This window comes from Panulirus ornatus, chromosome 4 (assembly GCF_036320965.1).
Source record: "Panulirus ornatus isolate Po-2019 chromosome 4, ASM3632096v1, whole genome shotgun sequence".
Taxonomy (NCBI): domain Eukaryota; kingdom Metazoa; phylum Arthropoda; class Malacostraca; order Decapoda; family Palinuridae; genus Panulirus; species Panulirus ornatus.
Window position 1 is genome coordinate 10,134,081 of NC_092227.1, and position 14,846 is coordinate 10,148,926.

The 14,846-nt window shown below is 37.9% G+C and overlaps 1 protein-coding gene across 6 annotated transcripts in view; it reads right to left on the reverse strand.

Moving 5' to 3' along the window:
• Positions 1–14,846, reverse strand: part of Rala (Ras-like protein A) — a 307,573-nt gene that overhangs the window by 139,036 nt on the left and 153,691 nt on the right. For all 6 annotated transcript variants that reach the window (XM_071693528.1, XM_071693537.1, XM_071693509.1 and 3 more), the window contains one exon: positions 12,626–13,028. In XM_071693528.1, coding sequence (XP_071549629.1) covers positions 12,626–13,028 — 403 coding nt within the window. The remainder of the gene's footprint in view (positions 1–12,625; positions 13,029–14,846) is intronic.

The window sequence follows — 14,846 nt, forward strand, 5'->3', positions numbered from 1 at the left end:
TCGTATTCAGCATACATAAAGGTATCTATTCTGAAAATTTTAAGAAAATTTATTTTTTCAAAAAAATCAAGAAAAATCCAAGGCTATAGCCTTGCATTTTTTTTGCTCAGATTTTCAACTTCCTCAGATTTTAATTAAAATCTGTGTATAGATGTTATTTTATATGGTATTTAAGTATTTGGAGTCAAAAGACTGTAATTCATTATATTAACCGGTTTATTAATTAGCACCTGGACTAATTATAAAATTCAAATGCTAATTACTCGGATAATTATACGAATCTTTATATTCTGATCACATATTCGTATTCAGCATACATAAAGGTATCTATTCTGAAAATTTCAAGAAAATTTATTTTTTCAAAAAATCAAGAAAAATCCAAGGCTATAGCCTTGCATTTTTTTTTGCTCAGATTTTCCACTTCCTCAGATTTTAATGAAAATCTGTGTATAGATGTTATTTTATATGGTATTTAAGTATTTGGAGTCAAAAGACAGTGATTCATGATATTAACCGGTTTGTTAATTAGCACCTGGACTAATTATGATAAAATTCAAATGCTAATTACTCGGATAATTATACGAATTTTTAGATTCTGATCACAGATTCGTATTCAGCATACAGAAAGGTATCTATTCTGAAAATTTCAAGAAAATTTATTTTTTCAAAAAAATCACAAAAAATCCAAGGAAATAGCCTTGCATTTTTTTTTGCACAGATTTTCAACTTTCTCAGATTTTAATGAAAATCTGTGTATAGATGTTATTTTATATGGTATTTATGTATTATGAGTCAAAAGAATGTAATTCTTAAAATTAACCTTTTAATTAGCTCCTGGACTAATTATGATGAAATTTAAATGCTAATTACTCGAGAAATTATACGAATTTTCAGATTTTGACCACAAATTCGTATTCAGCATACATAAAATTATCTATTCTGAAAATTTCAAACAAATTTCTTTTTTCAAAAAATCACGACAAATCCAAGGATATAGTCTCGCATTTTTTTGGCTCAGATTTTCAACTTCCTTAGATTTTAATGAAAATCTGTGTATAGATGTTATATTATATGGTATTTAAGTATTTGGAGTCAAAAGACTGTGATTCATGATATTAACCGGTTTATTAATTAGCACCTGGACTAATTATGATAAAATTGAAATGCTAATTACTCGGATAATTATACGAATTTTTAGATTCTGATCACAGATTCGTATTCAGCATACATAAAGGTATCTATTCTGAAAATTTTAAGAAAATTTATTTTTTCAAAAAATCAAGAAAAATCCAAGGCTCTAGCCTTGCATTTTTTTTGCTCAGATTTTCAACTTCCTCAGATTTTAATGAAAATCTGTGTATAGATGTTATTTTATATGGTATTTAAGTATTTGGAGTCAAAAGACTGTAATTCATTATATTAACCGGTTTATTAATTAGCACCTGGACTAATTATGATAAAATTCAAATGCTAATTACTCGGATAATTATACGAATTTTTAGATTCTGATCACAGATTCGTATTCAGCATACATAAAGGTATCTATTCTGAAAATTTCAAGAAAATTTATTTTTTCAAAAAAATCACGAAAAATCTAATTACTCGGACAATTATACGAATTTTTAGATTCTGATCACAGATTCGTATTCAGCATACATAAAGGTATCTATTCTGAAAATTTTAAGAAAATCTATTTTTTAAAAAAAATCAAGAAAAATCCAAGGCTATAGCCTGGCATTTTTTTTTGCTCAGATTTTCAAATTCCTCAGATTTTATTTAAAATCTGTGTATAGATGTTATTTTATATGGTATTTAAGTATTTGGAGTCAAAAGACAGTGATTCATGATATTAACCGGTTTGTTAATTAGCACCTGGACTAATTATAAAATTCAAATCCTAATTACTAGGATAATTATACGAATTTTTAGATTCTGATCACAGATTCGTATTCAGCATACAGAAAGGTATCTATTTTGAAAATTTTTTTTGCTCAGATTTTCAACTTCCTCACATTTTAATGAAAATCTGTGTATAGATGTTATTTTATATGGTATTTATGTATTATGAGTCAAAAGAATGTAATTCTTAAATTTAACCTTTTAATTAGCTCCTGGACTAATTATGAAATTTAAATGCTAATTACTCGAGTAATTATACGAATTTTCAGATTTTGACCACAAATTCGTATTCAGCATACATAAAATTATCTATTCTGAAAATTTCAAAAAATTTCTTTTTTCAAAAAATCACGAAAAATCCAAGGCTATAGCCTTGCATTTTTTTTGCTCAAATTTTCAACTTCCTCAGATTTTAATGAAAATCTGTGTATAGATGTTATTTTATATGGTATTTAAGTATTTGGAGTCAAAAGACTGTGATTCATGATATTAACCGGTTTGTTAATTAGCACCTGGACTAATTATGATAAAATTCAAATGCTAATTACTCGGATAATTATACGAATTTTTAGATTCTGATCACAGATTCGTATTCAGCATACATAAAGGTATCTATTCTGAAAATTTCAAGAAAATTTATTTTTTCAAAAAAATCAAGAAAAATCCAAGGCTATAGCCTTGCATTTTTTTTGCTCAGATTTTCAACTTCCTCAGATTTTAATGAAAATCTGTGTATAGATGTTATTTTATATGGTATTTAAGTATTTGGAGTCAAAAGACTGTGATTCATTATATTAACCGGTTTATTAATTAGCACCTGGACTAATTATGATAAAATTCAAATGCTAATTACTCGGATAATTATACGAATTTTTAGATTCTGATCACAGATTCGTATTCAGCATACATAAAGGTATCTATTCTGAAAATTTCAAGAAAATTTATTTTTTCAAAAAAATCAAGAAAAATCCAAGGCTATAGCCTTGCATTTTTTTTGCTCAGATTTTCAACTTCCTCAGATTTTAATGAAAATCTGTGTATAGATGTTATTTTATATGGTATTTAAGTATTTGAAGTCAAAAGACTGTAATTCATGATATTAACCGGTTATTAATTAGCACCTGGACTAATTATGAAAATTGAAATGCTAATTACTCGGATAATTATACGAATTTTTAGATTCTGATCACAGATTCGTATTCAGCATACATAAAGGTATCTATTCTGAAAATTTCAAGAAAATTTATTTTTTCAAAAAAATCAAGAAAAATCCAAGGCTATAGCCTTGCATTTTTTTTGCTCAGATTTTCAACTTCCTCAGATTTTAATGAAAATCTGTGTATAGATGTTATTTTATATGGTATTTAAGTATTTGGAGTCAAAAGACAGTGATTCATGATATTAACCGGTTTGTTAATTAGCACCTGGACTAATTATGATAAAATTCAAATGCTAATTACTCGGATAATTATACGAATTTTTAGATTCTGATCACAGATTCGTATTCAGCATACATAAAGGTATCTATTCTGAAAATTTCAAGAAAATTTATTTTTTCAAAAAAATCAAGAAAAATCCAAGGCTATAGCCTTGCATTTTTTTTTGCTCAGATTTTCAACTTCCTCAGATTTTAATGAAAATCTGTGTATAGATGTTATTTTATATGGTATTTAAGTATTTGGAGTCAAAAGACTGTAATTCATGATATTAACCGGTTTATTAATTAGCACCTGGACTAATTATCATAAAATTGAAATGCTAATTACTCGGATAATTATACGAATTTTTAGATTTTGACCACAGATTCGTATTCAACATATATAAAGATATATATGCTGAAAATTTCAAGAAAATCTATTTTTTAAAAAAATCACGAAAAATCCAAGGCATTTTTTTTGCTCAGATTTTCAACTTCCTCAGATTTTAATGAAAATCGGTGTATAGATGTTGTTTTATACGGTATTTAAGTATTTCGAGTTAAAAGACTGTAATTCATGATATTAACCGGTTAAATAATTAGCACCTAGACTAATTATGATAAAATTCAAATGCTAATTACTCTAGTAATTATACGAATTTTTAGATTTTGACCACAGATCTGTATTCAGCATAAATAAAGGTATCTATTCTGAAAATTTCAAGAGAATTTATTTTATCTCTATTTTTCAAAAAAATCACGAAAAAATGCATTATTTTTAAAGTGCTCAGATTTTCCACTTCCTCAGATTTTAATGAAAATCTGTGTATAGATGTTATTTTATATGGTATTTAAGTATTTGGAGTCAAAAGACTGTAATTCATGATATTAACCGGTTTATTAATTAGCACCTGGACTAATTATGATAAAATTCAAATGCTAATTACTCGGATAATTATACGAATTTTTAGATTCTGATCACAGATTCGTATTCAGCATACATAAAGGTATCTATTCTGAAAATTTCAAGAAAATTTATTTTTTCAAAAAAATCAAGAAAAATCCAAGGCTGTATATAATAGCCTTGCATTTTTTTTGCTCAGATTTTCAACTTCCTCAGATTTTAATGAAAATCTGTATATGGATGTTATTTTATATGGTATTTAAGTATTATAAGTCAAAAGAATGTAATTCATAAATTTAACCTTTTAATTAGCACCTGGACTAATTGTGATGAAATTTAAATGCTAATTACTCGATTAATTATACGAATTTTCAGATTTTGACCACAGATTCGAATTCAGCATACATAAAATTATCTATGCTGAAAATTTCAAGAAAATTTATTTTCAAAAAATCACGAAAAATCCAAGGCTATAGCCTTGCATTTTTTTTGCCCAGATTTTCAACAACCTTGATCTTCCTGCAAGCATATGTTTGTTAACACGTTTGAAGTACTAGAGTGGTCATGTCATTTACATATTCTTCCTCTTGACTCACTAAACAGAGTGGTCTGTAAGATTCTTGAAAAGACATTTATAAAGTAAATAGATGACTATCTACAGAGGATACATTACCTCAGTAAGAGACAGTATGGTTTTAGGGATGTGAGGTCTATGTAACAAACTCCACCAAGATTTCTATGAGTGAGTGAGATGAACTGTTTGTACATGGATCGGCATAAAGCATGACACTACAATGGCTGACTGATACATAAGTGGAGGGAACAAAGTAAATATGTTACACGAGTCATAAGGAGGACTGCAACAACTTACAAGGGGACCTTGATAAACTTCAAAGTTGGACTGATAGTATCAGTGATACATGTTTCATGAAGTTCAACCAGAGTAACTATAAAATAATGAGGATAGGTCCAAGTGAAAGAAAGCCTTGATATGATTATCATCTGCCAGGAAACAAGCGGCTAGAATCTGTAAACACTGTCCCTAACTTGTAACCATAGTTCCAACTTAGGAGAATAATTAAGTAGACCATATGTCTGCTGCAAAAATCAGAATTGCATTCAAGTTCATGGATAATAAATAATTCAGCAAACTGTTCACATCATCCATACAAAAAAGCCTAAAATATACTCCCCAGGTTAGGTTACAGCAACCAAAGAAGCCCAAAAATCTAACGGATTAGTTCCAGTAGAGGCCAACAAAGATGATACATGAAATAAGGGAGCCGGGTTATAGGGAAAGGATAGAGGCTTTGAATTTGCCAATCTTGGAAGAAAAATGAGTGAGGGGTGACTTAATTATAACATCTAAGTTTTCAAAACAAACTGATGATGCAAACACGAACAGTTCTTTGAAAGATATGTATGGATGGAACGACAGAACGAACAAACATGAAATTAAAACACAACCTTCTTAAAAAAATGAGAAAGTTCTTTTACAGAAAAAGTACTGAATGAATTAAATAAAATAACAGAAAACATGTTTAATTGAGAAAGTTCTTTTACAGAAAAAGTAGTGAATGAATCAAATAAAATAACAGAAGACATGTTTGAGACAGCATACAGAAATTTACAATGTATGATAAAAATTTTTTCAAGAGATGTGGTCCGAAGAGTGCAAAACTTGCTCCTCATATGGTGTAAATCAATAATCACAAACAGGTTATTACACTAAAAGAACAACTAAACGACATAAAGGAAAAACATGTAAGAAGCCTGCTAAAAAAAAAAATGAGACAGCACTTCTAGAGTAAAAGAATGGTGGATGAATGGAATAAAATGACTGCACCATAAATTTCAGATGTATGACAGAGAATGTTTATGCAAAGGTCATGAGGGATGTGAAAAACGTGGAGGACTGCATCACAAGTAGATCTTGAAAGATCCCAAAGCTGGCCTAAAAACATGGCTGATGAAGTTTAACCCAAGTATGATACATGTTAAGCAATGAAGATGGGTCACAGAAAAGGGTCTTGATATGGTTATCATTCGGCAGAAAACATGCTGCAGGAATCTGTATGTGAGAAGGACCTGGGAGTCAAAATCATTCTTATGGATCCTTAAAATCTTTGTAGGACTTAAATATCAATACACCACCATGGACTGTGCACTACTGGTGCTGTCCACATTACTGCTGACTGCTGTAGTGTTGAAAACCACACTGGTGAGCCACTGTGGCACTTGGTGTACCACTGGTGTGTTAACCACGGTACTGATGGACCACTTGTATGATGCTGGTGTGTTCGCCGTTGTGGTGCTGGGCATACTACCACACTGCTAGGTCACTGTGGTGCTGTGTGCGACTGGTCTGGTAACTACCAGACTACTGGACCATCGCGATGCTTGATGTACCACTGGTGTGTTAACCACTACACTACACAGCAGGACCATCGTGGTACTTGGTGTACTACTGGTGTGTTGACCACAGTACTGCTGGACCACTGGTGTGTTGACCATAGCACTGCTGGAGCACTGATGTTAATCACAGTACTGCTGGAACATTGGTGTGTTGACCACTACACTACACTGCAGGACCATCGTGGTACTTGGTGTACCACTGGTGTGTTGACCACAGTACTGCTAGAACACTGGTGAATTGACCACAGTACTGTGGGACCACTGGTGTGTTGATCACCACACTGCTGGATCATAGGAGTGTTGTTCACACAGGTAGACCATCTTGGTGTTCTACTGGACCATTGGAGTGTTGTTGACACAGGTAGACCATCTTGGTGTTTGCTGGACCACTGATGTGTTGGCACTCAACACAGTACAAGTTCACCTGTAAGCAGCTCTTTTCCTCAATGATGTATCCACTTTCCTCTCTCACTGGCACCTCCTTAAAATATTTCACAACAACTTAACCACACCAACCTTCAATACAACATTTAAAACAGGCTGTTAAACCGTCGGCTTCACGATGTCTACATTCACTATGACATTGCTCCTTCTGCAGAGAAATCCGAAATCATATCATTGCATGATCTGACGCACTAACGGTGAGGCTAAGGAGGCAGTGAACCGGTCATGTGAGCAGACACATACCTTTAAATAATCTTTTGACCACTATGACCTTAGTGTTAAAGCGCACATTAACCCAAATAATGGGTAACGTGTGTAAAGACGACTCCACAACTCCCTTAACAAACTGATTGCAACACGTTGTTCACAAGGCGATTTCTGGTGCGTGTCTGAGTATATCTGACACAGTTGTTTACAGCCCCACAGCTTCATTATCTGTCAACGATACTACAATAATCGTGAACCATTCACCTGTGATGAGTAGAAGAGAGTACGAACGGACACTCATCGAAGTCTTCCAGTGGGCCAACGGAAGGAGGGTGTTGGTTAATGGAAACATCTACATTGTTAAGGGAAAAGTGAGGAAATAAAAACTTCATTGAGAGAGAAAAAAAAAAAAATCACGGAAGAGATATCTAAATGAGTTTCAAAGTAGTTATATCTTAGGGCGTTATCTAAAGTAAAAACAAGAGAGAGCAACCGTTGCCTCTTCATTTTATGTGATGTGCACTGGATTCTTGAGATCCAAATTGTAATGCAAGAGAAGCAACACCACTGATGAAAGTGCTCGGAGCACCAACATCCTCCACACAAGAATGCTACTCTGTGCTGACATCATTCCTCAAGGCGTGGGAAATTGTCGAGTGTGGAAAAAAAAAAAATTGTGCGATCATCATTCACAGGTCACACTGACTCTGTCCCAAAATCAAAACTACTGGGAACGACTGAAATCACTGAGAATGACTACTGTCTGGAGCAATGACGGCAGAAATGTTGCATAATCTTAGCAAGTCATGGGGGGTTTGGGTCCCTCATCTAAACTTAAAGGGGAAAAAAATTTCTGGCACGACAAGCGAGAGAGAGAGAGAGAGAGAGAGAGAGAGAGAGAGAGAGAGAGAGAGAGAGAGAGAGAGAGAGAGAGAGAGAGAGACTTTGTGGAAGCGAACAACTAACACCAATAAAACAGAAAACAGCGGAAACATTAGCAGCCTAAAACAGTCCCCTCTGGAAGTACTGAGATGCATCGCCTGTTAAAGAACGTCAACTACTCGTGGAGTACTACTGATGAAGGCGATCCGACAAGCCACTCCGTCAATGGCACCTGGACTATGATATAGCGCCATGACATAAAACACCGAGTGGCAGACCAACAATATACCTTAGTCCAGGACTGAAACCTGGAGGCAGTCAAGCCTCCACAACCAACAAAAGATATGCATCAATCTTCCACATTACAAAATCATTTTTCTATACTAACGTAAATATTTTCATGACTGGAGAATATAAATTTTCATAATTGGTTCTCTACATATACAAATTTATAGCATCCGCCAACTACCCCATCTTCCCTGTTCCACTCGTAATATTCCCTCTTATTCTACTACTTATGAGCCATCTTTACGAACCAGCTACTACGATGTGATGTTCTACTTACATTAACCTTTCATGCTACATATATAGAATCATGTCATACTATGCGGAGTGACACCGGACCCCTCACCACCACATACTGTATCACAGTCCACGTACTCTATGTATCCCCAGAACAGGACAATGGAACAGGTAAAAAATACCTCACCCCCAACACAATGCAAGTGTCTTTCCATAAAAATATTCACTCATTACCAGACTCTAGTTCTGTTTATCAACGATAACAATTGATGAGAATTCGTAATTCTTCAATGTTACCCACGTATTTCCTTAAAATTTGAGATCCACTATATCAATGTAGGATCCTATAAATTGGATGGAGGTCACTGACGAAAGTCGACTGGGTTACGATATCTCGTACCAACAACAAAGTTCGCGACGTAAGATACGGTGACCTGGAAAGACGAAGAGAACAGACACCCTTTCCAGTTCTTACTATTGACAAGAGACACACAATGAGTGTACGGGACCAAGGGTAATTCAAGCGCGAGTAAGGCAAGGACAGCGAAACGGTGTAGCAATATCTGCAGCTCAGACAACAGAGGCTTGCAACTCCCCGCCTCCTGCAGATGTTTAAATTGCTGGTACTGGGTATATGTCCATCCATAAGTGCAGGTATGGCGTGTGTCCATCCAAGGGTGCAGGTGTGGTGTGGCGTGTGTCCATCCATGGGTGCAGGTGTGGTGTGTATCCATCCATGGGTGCAGGTGTAGGCTAATACCTTCCTAAGCCGTAGTAATACAAAATAAAAGTTCCAGCCTGATACTATATATATATATATATATATATATATATATATATATATATATATATATATATATATATATATATAAGAAAATGAAACACGAAAAGTTCCCAAGTGCACTTTCGTGTAATAATCACATCATCAGGGGAGACACAAGAGAGAAATATAAGTCAGTTGATATAAATCGAAGAGACGAAGCTAGGACGCCATTTGGTAAACATGTGATTCATAGGACCCGTGGACTCATAGGAATATCTTGATCACGCGCAAAATTGTGATCCTTTCCAATATATATATATATATATATCTTTTCTTTCATACTATTCGCCATTTCCCGCATTAGCAAGGTAGCGTTAAGAACAGAGGACTGGGCCTCTGAGGGAATGTCCTCACCTGGCCTCGTTCTCTGTTCCTTCTTTTGGAAAATAAAAAAAAAACGAGAGGGGAGGATTTCCAGCCCCCCGCTCCCTCCCCTTTTAGTCGCCTTCTACGACACGCAGGGAATACGTGGGAAGTATTCTTTCTCCCCTATCCCCAGGGATATATATATATATATATATATATATATATATATATATATATATATATATATATATATATATATATCCCTCTAGCCATGCATGCAAAAAATGCCTTTTATTAATACACCGCTGATTTCCGCCGACATACCTCGGTGAAAAATACCAATGACCTTAATAATTTCCCATGATTTTCTTCAGTGACATCACACTATGTTAATGGCATCCTATCGCCGTACGAGGCCGGGAGAGCCAGACTACCTGAGGCCAGGAGGGTAGTCCTTGTGTGCCGTAGTCTGTCACCTCACACTAGCTATAACCTCCAGCTACACACAGTGTGCTCAAAAAAAAAAAAAAAAAAAAAAAAAATCCTTACGTCTAATAAGGTGAATATATGTCTAATATCATGAACATGATATGGTGAATAAAGTCTAATATTATAAGCAAGCTACACTGATCCTTTAAGCATGACCGGGCGATGACTGAGTCCTTGATAACGATGAGCTTGGCCTTTGACCTGACCCGTAAAGGTCGGATTAAGGGCTTCAAACCATCACGCCCCAGCGTCATGCCCTCCTGCTCAAGGGTGTCCTGCCCTTGTGCTCAAGGATCGTACCGTCATGATCAAGCACCGTTGCACGGTGTTCAAAGATCGTACCGCCATGATCAAGCACCGTTGCACGGTGATCAAAGATCGTACCGTCATGATCAAGCACCGTTGCACGGTGTTCAAAGATCGTACCGTCATGATCAAGCACCGTTCCACGGTGATCAAAGATCGTACCGTCATGATCAAGCACCGTTCCACGGTGATCAAAGATCGTACCGTCATGATCAAGCACCGTTGCACGGTGTTCAAAGATCGTACCGTCATGATCAAGCACCGTTGCACGGTGTTCAAAGATCGTACCGTCATGATCAAGCACCGTTGCACGGTGTTCAAAGATCGTACCGTCATGAAGTACCATTACACTATGTTCAAGGATCGTACCGTCTTGATCAAGTACCGTAACCTAGTACTCATGGACCGTACCGTCATGATCAAGTAACGTAACGTGGTGTTCAAGGATCGTATCGTCAAGATAAAGTAACATGCCGTTGTGTTCTAGAATCGTACCATCATGATCAAGTACTGCACCGGTGTGTTCAAGGATCGTACCGTCATGATCAAGTACCGTACCGTTGTCTTCTAGGACCGTACCGTCGTGCTCAAGGATCGTACCGTTGCGTTCAAAGATTGTATCGCTGTGTTCAAGGATCGTCCCGTCACTCAAAAGATCTAAAATAACTGGTTACCATCGAACGATACAAAATAATCACTTTATCGGACTTTTACATTTCAGTTAATCCCAATTACAGTACAACAGGTGACCCAAACTGGGACTGTCCAGTATAGCCCAAATCACACTCACAGTGCATCAGAATGCACCATTACCGCTCACTTTCCCCCCCCCACCGAAAATCTATGCCCCGTTACTTCACACGTTATGGCCCAAACTGAAATAGACCTTCACATTACTGAGCCGACAATGGCCAGCCATTTTTCTGTAGCGCCAGTAGGGAGTGCCTTAATCCCCAGTTAAAAGGGGGGAGGACTAATGCCACACCATGATCACAATGTTGACAGCCTAATCTTGACTATATGGGTCTCGGGACTTACCCATGGGGAAGATCAGGGGTCAGCTTAAGTACAGCGTGAGAAGCACCCAATACAAACACCTAAAGTGATCAGACACCATATGAGTTGGAGGAAGCTGAGGGTAGCAGAGAAACATGGAGGACCCCCATGTGCTACATCGCTACAACATACGCAGGACTGAGACAATGGCTAAAATGAAGATAAATAAGGCATGAGAGACAAGGAACCTCAATAAGGAAGGGAAGTCATGGTGAACCTGAGCATGGCCAGAGCCAGTGAACATGAGTAAAGAAATTGAGTCATGAGTAAACCTGGGTTAAGCAGGAAAGTCAAAGTAAACCTGGGTTAAGCAGGAGAGTCAAAGTAAGCCTAGGTAAGGCAGTAACGTCAAAATGAACCTGATTAAGGCAAGGGTCAAAGATCTGACTTACCATATGAAACTATGTAATGCATGTACTGAAATACGAAATGGTAACATGTAATATTAACCTAGTGGAGTCTGAGTAAGACCCTTTGTGACTCCTGTAATCCTTTTGCGCTACCGCTCACAGGATGAGCACAATAAATTTGCCGGGGACACCGGCACAAATGAAAAATGACTGAACAAAGTTCATATCAAGCCTGAAAACGAGACAAAGCTCAAAACGAACCCTGTTAAGTCTGGAGCGACGATAAAGCTGAAGAAAGCAGCAAGGTCAACACTACGTTAGCTCCAATGACACGACGAATCTGAAAGATGCACTTAGGATCTAATGAACTTCCGAGGAGGGCAGAAAGGTCGCAGTAAGCCCCAGGAAGATGTGAAGGTCAGGATGAACGCTAGGAAGGTTACTGTAAACGTCAATGCAAGGCAGGAAAGACACAGTGTAGGTTGGGGAGGACAGCGAACCGGTAAGCCAAAGAGGGATAGTCTAATGAACCATAGTGAGACATAATTTTCATAGGCCAGAGTGAGGCCAGTGCGAGTGAGTGAGGACAAAGGTGACGCACTAACCTCATCGTACATAAACTGTAGGGTGAGGGCAGACTTGCCCACACCTCCAGACCCCACCATGATAACTTTGTGTAAGGCCGGCGCCGGCGTGTTCTTCTTGGCGCCAGACATCTTGGAGGCCGCCGAGTTCTTCGTGGTGTCGACTGTGTTGTTGTTGTTCGGAGAAGAAGAGAGGCCGGCCAGGTACTGTCCGGCACGGGAGATGGGCTGCCGTAGGGTGGCGACCACGCGCTCCAGAAGGCTGTTCCAAGCCTCCTTCCAACTGCTACTGCCGTCCTGCTTCTGCTGGTGGGCTGGCCGCGGCTCGGCAGGGTAGTACACGCCAGGGGTGCGCCCGTCACGGCTGTAACTGCACCTGATGGCTTTCTTCTCGCCCTCCTGGTTGATGGTGATCCGCGCCCCACTGGAAAACAAACATGGCATTAGTTAGTCGCTTGTGAACATGAGAGACGCATTCACACGCATGCTGACACACAAGAGCCTCATCACACACAACCTGGAAGTTTCCTTAACGAGCGAGAGCAAATTAAAAACAAGTGTAGTGGAGGTGTCATAAAACCCCCTGCCGCGGTAACACATCGAGCATAATACGTCTCACTTTGTCACTGAGAGAGAGAGAGAGAAGAGAGAGAGAGAGAGAGAGAGAGAGAGAGAGAGAGAGAGAGAGAGAGAGAGAGAGAGAGAGAGAGAGACTCATCCATTATGACTTAAAAGTTTTAAAGTTTCTTCTTAGGAACAGGTCAGTTCAGTGTGTGTGTGTGTGTGGAGACAGAAGTCATGGCACGAATATATATACATATGTTTTACCAACAAATAGAATCTTATGTGGACAGGCTTATTTCTGGTCTCATGACCAACTGAATCCTTAAAATCTTGCTCAGGTGTGCACGGTAAACCTCAACAAACTGACAGAGTTAAAAGATTTAACAGATTCAGAGAAAAACCAGTGTTAGACTCTAACTTACACGTTATAATACTACTACTACTACTACTACTACTACTAATAATAATAATAATAATAATAATAATAATAACAATAATAATAATGATAATAATATCAATAAAAATAATAATTATTATCATTATCATTATTAAGAGATAATTATGCTGACTATCATATTGACAGCTAGATACTGCATGTGAACAAACGTGGATGTTCTCCGTATGTTCTTGGCACTACCTCGTACATGAGAAAGAACAAGTCAAAAAATAATAGAAAGCCTCAGATATGGAGAAATTTCTCTGGACGCCAGAAACAGCTAACCTGCAGGCTGCTGCTGACGGCAGGTGGCGAACACGTCATGTTACTGCGGGAAGATGTTTATGAACGACCCACCACATAATCCCGGCGATAGACAAGTTTCTCTCTGACCTCACAAGCAAGCAAGCAAGGCAGACAACGGTTTAATTTAGCCGAGTTAGTAAGGAGTGTTTACGTCAAGTTAATAGTTTAGGAGCTGGAGGGTAAACGCCTCGGTCCATGGTTGGGCTACGATCGTACGGCATGAATGCCCGTTGACAGTCTTCTGTCCGGCGGAGGAGTCAAGCCGCCCCGCGGGGAACTACAGTGTGGTGCTGTTACTGGCTTGATCCTCACACTGGCAGGAATAAGTCCCAAATGTCTCATCAGGCGTGAAGCGCACGCCATGACTCTAGTTACATCGAGTTAAAGGCGGCAGCGGGCGAGGCGATGCGACCGAAACATGCGTGTGTTGGCTGACATATCCCCGACACGGGTGAGGCAACACATCACCTACCAACCTTCTCTTTCCTTAGCACAATAACTTCAAGTTACTGAGCACTCTCGCTTGCTTCTCGGTCCGGGAATGATTCATCATTATCACGGTAGCTCGCCGCTGTACCATACAACAGGGAGAGCCATCAAGACCGCAAGTCAAAAACAAAAGTTCGATCTTTGAGCTAGACAGCGTCTTTAGCGTTCAATTACTGTATTCCAAGAACAGATGGGTGGTGACAGCCAGTCACGTAGTACGGTCCTGTGTTGGGTACGCTTCCGGCTCGAGCCTCACTCAGAACCAAGTGACTTGTCTTAGGCGGGAATAAGGGTACGTGATGAGCTTTCACGATATTCTACATTACGCGGAGAGTTCGAGTGGTGTAGCGCTTACATGGCGGCGGTACTGGAGTGAGGAACTGATGACAGACTGTATACAGTGGTAACTGCCTGAATCTCGTTCTTTGGTCGAATCTCGTTAAGTTC